Source organism: Eleginops maclovinus, chromosome 17 (assembly GCF_036324505.1).
Source record: "Eleginops maclovinus isolate JMC-PN-2008 ecotype Puerto Natales chromosome 17, JC_Emac_rtc_rv5, whole genome shotgun sequence".
Lineage (NCBI taxonomy): Eukaryota > Metazoa > Chordata > Actinopteri > Perciformes > Eleginopidae > Eleginops > Eleginops maclovinus.
This window is the reverse complement of record NC_086365.1, coordinates 2,110,840-2,124,101: the sequence shown is the minus strand read 5'-3', so window position 1 is coordinate 2,124,101 and position 13,262 is coordinate 2,110,840. Positions and strand designations below refer to the sequence as shown.

General features: G+C 43.3%; 3 protein-coding genes across 4 annotated transcripts in view; 1 reads left to right on the top strand and 2 right to left on the bottom strand.

The window, feature by feature from the left end:
- Positions 1 to 3,718, bottom strand: part of LOC134878937 (protein PHTF2-like) — a 37,320-nt gene extending 33,602 nt beyond the window's left edge. The window contains exon 1 of one of the 2 annotated variants that reach the window (XM_063905123.1): positions 3,403 to 3,718. The gene's annotated coding sequence lies outside the window, so the exon portion shown is untranslated. The remainder of the gene's footprint in view (positions 1 to 3,402) is intronic. The other variant, XM_063905124.1, reaches the window with a different exon arrangement.
- Positions 3,719 to 3,871: 153 nt separating this feature from the next.
- On the top strand, positions 3,872 to 6,105 carry LOC134879177 (transmembrane protein 60-like). The gene is made up of 3 exons (XM_063905533.1): positions 3,872 to 4,101; positions 4,425 to 4,516; positions 4,621 to 6,105. The coding sequence occupies exons 2-3, from the start codon at positions 4,433 to 4,435 to the stop codon at positions 4,936 to 4,938; spliced, it is 402 nt and encodes a 133-aa protein (XP_063761603.1). The 5' UTR covers positions 3,872 to 4,101; positions 4,425 to 4,432; the 3' UTR covers positions 4,939 to 6,105.
- A 1,965-nt stretch (positions 6,106 to 8,070) lies between these two features.
- Positions 8,071 to 13,262, bottom strand: part of LOC134879176 (lysine-specific demethylase RSBN1L-like) — a 32,969-nt gene continuing 27,777 nt past the window's right edge. Inside the window, exon 9 of the mRNA XM_063905532.1 lies at positions 8,071 to 12,621. Coding sequence (XP_063761602.1) covers positions 10,957 to 12,621 — 1,665 coding nt within the window. The 3' untranslated portion in view covers positions 8,071 to 10,956. The remainder of the gene's footprint in view (positions 12,622 to 13,262) is intronic.

The following is a 13,262-nucleotide window of genomic DNA, read 5'->3' as shown; positions in this document are numbered from 1 at the left end:
GTGTGTGTGGAAGCCAGTCACTGAAGAAAGAGGTGCTTCATTTGGTCACATTTGGAATCATAACTACATGCAGTTATTATTTGGAAAAGGGTTTATGAATGTGTAACCGGAGATGGTCTGGTGACCATGTGATGGCCTCAAACGCAGCCTAGTCTCTAGCTTAGTTCAAACACACACTATTCTCAGACACAATAATGAATAGCATCAGGTGGCAATATATCCCCAATAGTCAACCTTTTCTAACACTGTAGTGCTTGTGTTTAGTCAGGAAACTGTCCACCATCTTATCATATGTATTGCTCCCAACATGTGACACCGTAGGCTACATCTCCTGGAGGGATCCTCAGCGTGACCCGACAGTGACATCAATTTGTTACACTCCCGGAGACATCAACATTTCCATATAAATGCAGGTGATATAAGGACCGTTTAGTCAGAAATGCAGGAGTAAGTTACGCTTCTGAATGACACGCGTAATCAGCATATCACAACACAGACATGGCTGTCCTTTTCTTTGCAGTCATATCAAAGAAATTGTACTGCAAATGATGATTAGTAGAATAACCACAATCATTTCTGCAATGACCTCACACGAGTATTGTGAGAGGAACTGAATGGTACTCATCAAAACAGAACAGCAACCAGGAAGAGGCGCTTAATTTCAGATGTAGCTTAGTGGTTTCACTGTATACAACATTCACGTTGTATTGCTAGTAGTTGATATCTACTTTAAAAAAGGGCAACTGGAGTTTAGTTGAAGAAAGCACAGTGGAAAACAATCAGATCTTCAAAAGTAGCGGAGATAACCTTTATATCTGCTTTGACATAAAAAAATAAGCTCAATATATGACTAAACTAGGACATGTTGAATTTAAGGGAAAACACATTGGCTGATCTGGGATTTTATACTCTATAAGACTTGAAGGCCTGCACAGGTGACTGGCATTATTCTGCTGATTAGCTGAATGGGGTTGGTGCAACAGACTGCGTTTGATTGACACATTGGTCACGTTCCTGTGAGCTTCATTGCACCTGATAGGGCGGGACAAATGACACCATTATTATTCACACAGGTGTGACTAATACCACTGACAATGCTAGGGAGAGTAAAGCCACATCACTGAGCCAGCATGTACACTAAAGCAGAAGGATTCTGATTCTCTCCTGCAGACCGTGAACCCTGTGACCTCGCGCTCAGTACTGCAAAGGCTATATGGCTGTAGCTTATATCACTGTTCTGCAGGCGGTTCTGCAGTTGATGGAACATAAAGACTATATGGCAGTGTAGTGTTGTGATGTAACTACAGTGCAGCTAATGATGTAACCAGCTCTGCAGGCAGATTGGAGCGGCACAATACACACCAGCATCGTCACAGAGACGGACTGAGAGTGTGAGAGACAATAATGACAGAAAAAGTGGAAAAACACAGAGGGAGACAAAGAGAACAAACGACACAAAGAAGGAACACGCTGGTCAGACCACACACAGCAGTCTAGGTGTATAGCTAGATGCTAGAGTTGCACGAACACACACACACTGACTGACAAGTACTGCTGGCCTAACTGTCAATCATTCAATCAATGCCTCCGAGACTGTGTAGTCTTTATGTGTGTGTGTGTTCATGCAGGTGCATGTTAGGAGTTTTCCGGGAATCCTGTCAGACGTCCTCTGGTTGTAACACACTGCTGCTTGATTTTAGCGCTCATCTCTCAACAAGTAACAAACAGACTACCTGTATGCAAAGTGAAAACAGCTGTTTGCTACTGAACTACACTGAAGATCTTTGCTCAAGGACAGCTGAATGATCTCACATTGGAAACGGGTGCTTGAGTAAAGTTGCGAGGTAAAGTAAATGTGGTTCTCAAAGGAAACAGCATAAATTAAATAAGGGTTGTCTAAGCGTTACAAAGTAAGGAAAATTCAAGCGTCAGATTTTTGAAATAGTGAAGTACAGAATAGTCATTGCTGCCGTACATGTTTGACCCGCATGCCTGCAAACTACAAACACGTTAAATCATTGACCCCCGTCCAGCACAGTCTAACAGGACACCATTCTGACATGGTTGTTCTATACCAGGATTTACAAACTCAATATAGTTTGATCTGATCTGCTTCTTCTGCCTGTATGGACATATTCTGATTCAGAGGGACCACATATTTGATGTACAAGCTTCAGCGTTACAGACAAAGACATATTAAGATGTTAAGCTATGAGGATTTATTTGCGACCTTTGGATGTATTATATTATAACATCAATGTTTTGTAGAGGACTCTGCCGGAATAACGAGGAAGGTTATTTTAGGGGTCAAATTATGACTGCGTGGAAAATCTGGTTGAGTGATGACAGCGTCAGCCGGACATTGCATCAGACAGGCTGGCAGTATGGCAAATCATGTTGGATAATCAGATGACCTGCCAAACTGAGCGCCTGACCGCTGAGAAAGTTCCCCCCCACCACTGATACCCCAGGGGCACAGGATAGGTGGAGAAAACCAATAGTGGTTATACAATAGAATACAAGAGTAGAGGACAGGTACAGGTGGGACAACATCTAATGAAATGGAGTATAAATAAGAATTTAAAACATCCAATGCAAAATTACCCAAACTATTTAAAGATTGATGATTTTAAGGAAATGTTGAAGCAAAAATCCAGAATGTGAGTTCTTATTGCCTGATGGTTGATTTGTTATAAGGCCTATTCCTGTCACTCAATATCTTCTATAGTCTGACCTCTGACCTTGAAGGAACCCAATACATTGTTGAACAAAGGCAGTAAAGATCCTTATTCATGTTGTCTTATGACCAATTATGCAGGTAGATGGGAGGCCAAAAAAAAGTGCAAACTAAATCATGAAATTTGCTACGTGCCAGATATACGTTGGGAGGTTATTCAAACCTAAATAAAAATGACATTGATTATTTTGCAGGCGAGCTGGCCCAGCTCCGCTGTAAAACACAGTGAGACCCCGGGACTGGATGTGATGGTAAATTGCAGATTTAGTAGAATTTAAGTGGGGATTAGGTGAGGCTAAATGTAAGGCTTTTAAGTACATGAGCGTCAAGTAACGTTAAGTCAGTAACGTTACAGTCTAGAAGTAACGTAACACCAAAGCAACGTTACACTGTGTGCATTCACTCCTAAAAAGGACATGTCCTGCATCGCCATGAATTATTCTAAAGGCAGCTAATGTTGTAGCTAGCTCCGTGTAGATGCAAACACGGTGTTTTCAGACAGTCTTCTGGCTCAGTCTTCTCCTGCTGCTAGCTTCAGCCTTGCTAACGTTCATACTAAGCTAGCGTTAAGCTACCGGTGGCACAAAGAGCTCACACAGCTGGAACCTAATGCTGAAACCCTGATTAATGGTTTCCTATCACAACATGCAGCCGCTCATTCTTACCTTTCAGACAGCTCCGAGTCCAGGCAAAGACACAAACTAATATTTATTACTACACTTTTTTATCCAGGCTGGTCCACTGTTTGGAAGAGATGTTCAGACTCTGCTCCCCGATGTTTGAAGCATTAGCTTTTTCCTTTCAGCCTCTCACTGTAAAAATACAACTTCAGCTCCTGCCCGTAAACCACTGTGTACAGGCGCCATTACATTGTAAACCGCCGCAGGCGATTAGCGAAGACAATATGTAGAAAAACTGGCAAACATGCCACTGCAAGGACCAAATGAAGCACAAAGCAACCAAATATCTCAGCAAAAATATCGCTGTTTTATGTAGAGACACTGAAAACCGCATATAAACACAAAATCAGAATGGAATAATAGAATGAACTCTACCAGCCTCTAGTGGCCGTTAAGCTCACTACTGGAAACATAACAACGCGTTTGCGCCTTTTCAACAACATTACGGTTAGACTCCAGGAAAATGGACGTGAAACAAACCTCACGTAACGGAACCAGGACCAATTGGCTTCCAGGGTGGGCGGGACAGTAGCAGATAACGGACCCAAAAATCCCTCTGTCTGCTGCAGTTAACGTGCACCTCTGTTGATAATTGTGTGAATTATTATCAGAAACATTATGAGTTGTTGTGTCTGCCCTCCAGGAAGACGACAATCCCGGCTACCGATGTAGATACACGCTGAAGTAAGTCAGACGCTGTCTTAAATAAAACAACAACCGGTTAGCTTAATGCTATTGGGCTATAAAAGCTAGCTGTCATTTGTAAGCTAACTAAGGTTCAATGAAAATAATTCACGTATAATTCAATATAGCTATTATAAGGTACATGTTTTTTGATGTGGTTGGTAATAATACGTTTTAAATAGCCATTAATAGCAACTCCAGCATAGCTGTCTATTCTTATACGTCGTTATTGTTGCTCAAATACTGCATGCATAGAGCAAACGTTCATCATTATTATTGTCTGCTGGTTTCTGACCTGTCTGTCTCCTCTGATCTGTCTCCAGTCAGCGAGATGTCTCTGGCTCAGAGGGTTTTATTGACCTGGGTCTTTACCCTGGTCTTCCTCATCATGCTGGTGCTGAAACTGGATGGGAAGGTACAGTTATTATTCTCTTTATATAAAGTCTCCTCTTTGCTCAACCCATATGTTTGTAGTATTTAAGAGTGTATGACATGATATTTTCCCTCTCTTCCCTCCAGGTGCAGTGGAACTGGTTCCTCATCTTCCTCCCGGTCTGGGTATTTGATGGCATCCTCATCCTCATGCTTGCCATAAAGATGGCAGGCCGCTGCAAGCCCGGGTACGACCCCCGCAACGGCTCCCCCGACCTGCGTCTGCGGGCCTGGTACCTGACGGCCATGCTGCTCAAGCTGGGCTTCTGCCTGACGCTGTGCGCCAAGCTGGAGAAGCTGGCCGAAGTAAAGCTGACGTTTGTGTGCATACCGCTGTGGACCATGCTGCTGGGGGCGCTGGTGGAGCTGGGGCTGAATATCTTCCCTGAGAGGAGAGAGGCCTAGGAGAGAGGGAGGAAACTATCACAGAAACCATTGAGAATACATTTGTGGTTGTATGACCAGATTACGTGGATTATGAGTTTTTGTTTTGTTTCCAGACAGGACTGAGGCTCAACAAGGAATCAAACCTTTATTTCAGATATAAGTACTCCAAATCCAAACAATAACAGACATTGTGTTAAACATTTAAATCCTGGGGTATTCAGACCTCAGGGGAGCAGCCTGTGATGGCTTCAGCATGGGAGGAACTTTATCATCTAAAATGTTTAAAATAACTGAAAATCAATGGCTTATTTTTCCTTCCAAAGGAAAATAAATGCCACAAGGGGGTTAACTGTAAATATATAATAAGACTACTGTGAAATCTACACTGGAAGAAGCGTAAACATGTCACTTTTTTTAGAACATTTTTCGTTTTGTTTTCCTGAATTGTTTTCACTGTAGATAAGCTTCCACTTTGGGAGGAAGTGAAAGTATTTAGTTTTGTCTTCCTCTGCTTTATTTAGCTGCATGCTAATCATGCTAGGAACCAAATCATCGGCTGTACATTTTGCTACGTATGCTTCACAAACTGTCTATACGCACAAATACTCTTTCCTTTAATCTCTGGGCTATGCAGAGTAATAGTCAGCCATGTTATTTCCCACTTTATACATTTGCTTTCTAAGTGCTTCTGACAGCAGCTTGGTTTGGCTGCAATCACTTAAGGAAATTGCAGGATATAAAACTATCTTGGAACAACTCGTGATTTTTCCGCAGCCTGCCCTCTCTGCTCTGCTCAATGTCTCTTTTGTACCATGTAAATCATCATAAGCCCCATCGGAAATCAGTAAGCTGTTATTACCGTATGTACAAGGTCCAAGGCCGCTAGGAGAAACTCCATGACATGTATAATGATAAATATCATGTTCCCAGTGTATATTATTAGGGTTTATACATGCATCAGGATACTTTCTCCCAGCACTGTTTAGTTTGAAATGTCAGATGTTCTGGTACGGCTATGAGAGACGTTTGTATTGTGCCATTTTGTTTTCTATGAATATTTCAAAAACATTCTTTGCGTTATTTTGCACTTTGTTAAAATGAAAGAGGACGAGTTGTCGTACGGGCAAAAGTATTTCATAATTGTTGCACGTCTTGTAAAAAAATAAACCCATCCTGAACATTAAATTGTGGGTATTTTCCTCAGATTCTCACAAATAAAACACATACATACTCAGAAGGATCAAATACGTGTAAAACAAAGTGTTGTGCTTGGGAGGAAAGACCTTCTGGGATTTTCTATTCTTACACAAAATGTAACAATTAAAAATGGAAGTGGTTTTATATCCATTTTTGAAATGGTCCAATCTTTCAAATTCACACGTTTTCAGGACCTGTGGGATAGAGAGTGAGAGATCCATGTTTGCCGAGCTGTTTCCACATGACCAGCAGCAGCAACAAGCACTGAGGCAAACACTGTGTGCGTAATGTGCCAGAGCTGAAAATATACACCAGCCTGCTCCGCAACACTTTAAACAGTCGCGGAAAATATTAAGAGACCACTTCAGCATTATCATTTTCTCTGGTTTTATTATTTATAGGTATGTCTTTGACTTAAATTATTATTCTTTTTGTATTGTATTCTATAAACTACGGACAACATTTTCTGTGTTGAATTCAACAGACACTGGAATGGCTGCCATACATGTAGAGATAAAGATTTAAAAACATTTCAAGTGGTCTCTTCATTTTTTCCAGAGCTGTACATGCAGGGTGAAGTCAAATAAGTACATTTACTCCCTTACTTTTTATTTATTTTTTAGGTATTTCTGCTTAAGTTGATAGTTTACTCACAACACATGGTACTGTCTAAATATTAATAAAGGTGTGAAAACTGTTACAAGAACTAGTAAAATGCTAATAATGTGGTATCACATCAGAACTTCTGGTACTTTGGGTACAGATCCCACTGAAGTAGGGTATTTTACAGCAGGACTTTACTTTTAGAAGAGCTTTATTCTATTGTTGTGCTGCAACTTACCCTATGGGAGGGAGTTTTATACTTGTATTGAGAGTTTTAGGGCTAGGAAACACATTTAATCCACATTATTAACTATGACAAGTCCTGTTTCCAGATAATTAGGGCCATGGTGCTGTGAGAGGGAGCAGTGTGTGCTCAGAGTACAGTCTGTGTGTTGAGCTTTTTCCGAAAATTCCCTCCACAAGTCTTTGTCTCTCAGCTCCAACTTCCTGCCTCACTCCCACTCTGTAAAGGGCAGCTGGGCTCCTCTGGCATTCCTGGTGTGTGTGAGAGTGCACGAAAGGATGAAAAGAGGGAAAAAAAGGCAGTTTTGAGACGCATGTGACCTGACACACACCAGCCCTGAATTACAGGGGCTTCTGCATTGTGCTGCGTACCAAATGTCTGCTCGAATCTGGACCAGAGACACTGCTGGAGTTATTCCTGAGGACGGCAGAGTGGGTGGCTTGCATAACAGCAACACAAGAGAAAACACAGCTGGGTGAACATTAGGCAGGCGGAGGCATCGCTTTTAAAAAACTAAATAACCTTAAGGCTTCCTTTAAAGGTCAGACAGGTGTCTCTATGGTCTTTAAAAGGGAAAGTTCACACCCAAATTGTTGTTCCCTGTTCGTGCTATTTATTAATCTCTGTAGAGGTGTGAGTGTTGGTGATGTTTGGATATGTCTGCCTTTTCTTGAATATGCTGCAAATAGAAGGCCATCATTGTGGTACACAAAGCGCTAAAAAAACATTAAAAAAACTAAACAGCAAAGTCTTTTTTTTACAAAAATCTTGAATTGGTTACTCAATTTCATTTACAGTTTTTTCGTGAGCACATTTATGAAGTAACTAATACTTAGGCTCTTTATTTTTCGCATACTGCCTGTGCTGCAGCACCTCTTTTCACCCTCTGTCTGAAACCAGAGCCCAGTCTGCTCTGATTGGTTAGCTGGCCAGCTCTGTTAGCAACCACAGCCTTTGCAGACCATTTACATGCACACAATCCTATAGAACACACTATAGGGAAAAGAAAACACCAAAAAGAAGAATAGGGCCTCTTAAAATATGAAAATGAAACTTCTTAAAGTTACCCACCAGACCAAGAAGCATCAACGCCCACCACAACATGCTCCATACAATGAACCTTTTATTAGCTAGGCTCATATTTAAAGTAGAAACCACACTACAAGTTTGTCCTCTTTACAAAACGTCTTATGTACACTACAGTGCTGACAGTTAGAAATCACATCAACAAAATAGAAAAACAAAAAACCTCCAGATAAATAAATTCTGTGAAAACAACTCCAGCCTTTGAAGACTTGTGTTGTTCTCAACCATCATTTGGTGACATTTGTACAAAAAATAGAATAGTTCCTGTCAGTTATTCAGTCCTATCACCAAGCTCTGCCCAGAGCCACAGAGAGAAGGTTCCGCCTCTGGATGAAGGCAAACTGACCGAACAGAGCGGGGCGTTTACGCTTCATTTTCTGGGATTTTCCAGGCTGGCGGTGACACTAATCCTGGAAAACACAACCCTGCTTTCAGGAGTTAGTCTCACCGAGCCACACATTCTGACTCATCCCAGAGTACACCACAGATATTTGGAGGGTTTTCAGCAACCTTTAGAGAGCAATGGAAGGCTCTCATTCTACAGGGAGAACCTGGACTCTAGTCTTATGAAAGGACAGACCTCCTTCTCTGTGTGGCTCTGTGCCATAAATAGTTCACAGTTAAGGACAGGCACTGTGGAAATGTTGTGGGCTACATTAGCAAAGTGGGCTGTACTCCATTATCCGTCCTACAATCAAGACATGGATGACAAAATCGAGTTTCTGACAATGAAGAGATATTCACCACTTGGAGACATTATTCATTGTTGCTGCTTCAACATCAGTTTAATAATTTATTGAACTTTTTAGAACACAAACAGTTCCTGGTTGATAAATAAAACATTTCAACTTCAGTTAAATAGATAAATAGTGCTTTGCGAATGAACTCTCAACAGTGTACCTTCATTCCTCCACCTATAATAAAACAATTGTATCATAAAAGGCATGAATGAATTACAGAAAGATCCTGGAAGACCCTGAAATCACCCTGTTGATCGTCTGATTTAATTAGAAGTTCCAATACTCTCTACAGTGGATTTACCCATGATACAAAGTGCTGTACATTTGGGGAGTCTGGACTGACTGCATCTGCTCTTTCTGGTGTCCAGATGTGGTTAAAGTGTGACTCATGGCAAGCTCATAATGTAGCTGCATAGGTCACAATTTCATATTATAAAGGTCCCCTATTATGCAAAATGCACTTTTTGCTGTCTTTTATACATAAATATGTGTCCCCGGTGTGTAAGGAGACTCACAAAGTGTCAGAAAATACAACCCTCTTTTCCTCCTTACCCACATCTCTAAAAACGGGGTACAAACGAGCTGATCCAGATTTGCTGCCGATATGAAGTCATATGGGAAATATGGGCTGGCTTTACATTGAACTCACGGCAACGGCCCACCCACGTGACACGTCCCAACCTATCATCCGAAATATACGGTCGCGAGCTGAATCCCCTCCGCAGCACCTCTGTGTGTGTGTTCAGCAGGATGTCTGCAGGGACTCAGAGTTGTTGTTTATATAATACATATAATGTCTCTGTTCTAGTGGGAAACACTGAGAAGTGTTCAGAAATAATGCTGGATGTGCTTTGGAACATAATATGGGGTTTAATCACGGCAGCGTTTAGCTGAGTTTCTCTGTTAGAAACTTCTCTCTTCAGAGGAGAGATCATGATGCTCCAAAGGGGCGTGGCCAGGTCAGCTCAGCTCAGATTTAAAGCGACAGTCACAGAATCAGCACTTCAGGAAACGGGGCTGAAACAGAGGGATAGCGGACATGCTAAAATGCACAATCTGTTTGGTATTTTGAGCAAAACACGTCAGAGACATGTTTTTTATATATTTGAGACCTATAATATATGCCATAAAAGAGCATAATAGGAGACCTTTAATAACCCTAAAATGTAGGAATGTTTTTAGAGTCCAATATCTTTCTGCATGTGTCCTGGAAGGCTGTTCCTGAGTCTCTGGAGGCCTTGGCTGAACAGTAAGTGCTCTTTTTCCAGAATAATTCAACATACAACACTTCAAACACAGCCAAACTGCACCAAGAGCTCTGCAACTGCTGCTGAGGGACACAGGTACGACATAATACTTCACTTTGAATTTCTTCAAAGTTTCCGAACATTTGTCATCATATTCCATCAAGCAATTTGATCAGCTGTTAATCGTTTAACGATACAACACTAGATCTAACATGAATAATCCCAACAGGGTTCAATAGGACAGGACTTTGATGTCAGAATAGAGACACTGATACGCGCTGTCACCGTATCAATAATGGGGAAATGCATTCATATTTATGGTTAGAAAATTATTGCAGAGCTTTAAAGCTCAGAAATATCTTGGAAATGTTCTCTGAAGAACTGTGTTCATTATGATATATGGATTCAATACTTTAGAGAATGTTATTACATTTGAATTACATCAACACAATAGTGTATTGACCCATCATATTCCAGAAACAGTCTTGGGCACAAAGAATATACTAGAAAAAAAGCCACAAAATTGGAAGCATTAGCTGCAAAGATTCACGAAAAGGTCATCATGGTGACCTTTTTCATATAAATATGTAAAGTCCGTCAGAGCAGAGCTTCACCTTTCCTTCCTCTGGTGGCTCTCTTTAAAGAACAGAACCAGGAAGCAGTTTGGCAGACACTGAGAACCTCATCCTGAATTAAGTCTTCTTTAAAGTCAAAACTGGAGCGGAACTGAAGGCCAAAACCGCTGATGAATGCAACACCGTGACCCCACTTAGGCAGTCAGTACAATCTGAAGCGGGCCAGAACCAGGTCCGACTCTGGGCTCTGAACCATAAACAGCTTTTCCTCTTTACAAAGTTCAACAACATCACAACAAAAATAAAACCTGGTACGTCTAAAAACAGCATCCTTATGTACAAAACTATAAAACCTGTTTCTGCTGCTCTTCATGCTTTGGGGGGGGGAGGAGGAGAGTCGGGGAGGGCTGAGGGGGAAGGGGAGGCGGAAGAGAAGGAGGAGGGGGAGGCGGCGAGGACGTAGGAGGAGGAGGCGGGTGAGGGTAAGACTGAGGCTGGTATTGTGGCGGGTAAGGGTGGTAAGACTGGGGGGGGAGGAAGGGGTGAGGGGGGAAGTGGGGATGCTGCGGGGGGAAGAAGGTGTTGGCGTACTGGTGGTGGTGAGGAAGGTGAGGCGGGAGAGACTGGGGGCTTGGGAGGGGAGGTGGACATGGGGGGGAGAGCAGAGGAGGCTGGTAATATGTCTGAGACTGCGTGCTGATGTTGTGGGGGTGTGGGTGGGGCAGGTGGAGCCCGCTCATGTGGGGGGGAGCTTTCTGATAAGAGTTCAGCGGCTGTGCGGGGAAGTCAGAGAGAGGATTTGGGGGGAGGCGGATGCCCCTGTGAGGGAGATGTGAGGGCGGCAGTAGAGGGGAGAAAGACGGGGGGAGCATGTGCGGGAGGGGAGGAGGGGGGAGGTGCTGGGGGGTGTACTGCTGCGTGTAAGCGTCCTGTTGCAGGTGCAGCCTAGAGTCCGTGCTGTGAGTCCATCTCTCCTGCAGCGGGTGTGTGCGGGAGTCTCGGGGGGCAGTGTGTGTGTCCGCTCGTGAACTGGAGGGGTGTCCATGCACAGCAGGGGGGCCGTGAGAGGCTCGAACCCCCGGCTGCACCCGCCTCTCTGACGCCACATCAGTCTTTGTTCTGTCAGACTGAGAGGTGGGAGGCAGTCGGGGAGTGGAAGAGACGCTGGAGGGAGGACGTTTGGGGCAGTCTGCTGAAGGTTTGGGAGTCAGGGGAGATGTGGAGAGAGCAGGAGATGGAGAGGAGGAAGAGGAGGTGTGGGGAGAAGAGTTGTGTGAGGGTGTAACAGCTGGTAAACAGGAGAGAGACTTGGAGCTGGGCGATCGAGGAGCTGAGGGCTGTGGAGCGGAAGACTCTCTGCTGTCTGAGTGAGGAAGGTGATGGTGCTGATGAAGGTGCTTTGATGTTGCTTTGGGTTGGGCGTCCTGATGAGGAGGATGAGGGGAGGGTGAGTTGTTCTTGCAGAGAGGAGGCACTGGAAGTTCTGCTCTCACCTTCTCAGGAGGTGAGTCCTGCCGTCTGAGCTTCCCTCCTTCCTTCACCCTCTCCTTCTCCACCCGTTTGTCTCTGTTCATGTTTGAGTCCAGCTGGGGGGCGGGATGATGAGCCACTTCCTGTTTCCTCACAGCTGGCGGCGCTCTGTTTTCCGACACATCGACTTCCTCTACCTCCTTCTTTATCTTCACCTTCACCCCTTTCTCACTCTTCTTCTTTCTCTCCTCCTGTTTTTCCTCCACTGTTTTCCTCTCCTTCTCCTTCGGCTCAACTTGCTCCTCCTCTGCCTTCACCTTCACCTCCACCTCCACCTCCTCTTCCTCTTCTGCTCCCTGGTGGTATTTCCTTAAGCGGACATGCCATGCCAGGCTGCAGACGGACGACACGGTCTTGAACTGATGGACCACATTGCGAGGGATGAAGTAGATGTCGTTGTGGCTCAGGTGGATGCGGGCGTAGTGGATGCCCTCCCGACGCAGCTGGTTCAGTTTGGCATCATCCACCCACTGCACACACTGTGGAAACACAGGGAGGGGTTTCAGTCAACTGTACTGTCAATTTCTGAGTGTGAGATACAAACAGGGAGATCAAAATGCTGTCTCCCTGTCCCAAATATATAAATATATACACAGCTCCGGAAAAAGACCACTCCACATCTTTCTTAAACCTTTATCTCTACATGTATGGCAGCCATTCCAGTGTCTGTTGAATTCAACACAGAGAAATGTTGTCAGTAGTTTATAGAATACAATTAAAAAAGTGAACTCACAGACTATAAATAATAAAACAAGAGAAACTGATGATGCTGAAGTGATGTCTTAATTTTTTTTCGCAGCTGTAAATATAACTACATATAAGTTGATACTTTCTGAGTCCCCAAATTCAAAGTATATACAAACAAAAGCTCACTTCAAAATGCTGGAGAAAATGCGGAGAGCAGAAGGCCAACCATGCTCATATATTTTGGGCTTTCAATGTTTTGGGAGACTTGGGAAAGAGAAATGTCCAATAGCTTTGGCACTTCTATAAACCAGAAGCCTTTAACCCTATTACTGAAAAAAAAAACACCAGGGGCAATAAAAAAGGAGGATTCCTACCTATACATAACTTATAAACTCACAATGGAATAACCTAGTAAATGAAATCTATGGAATGG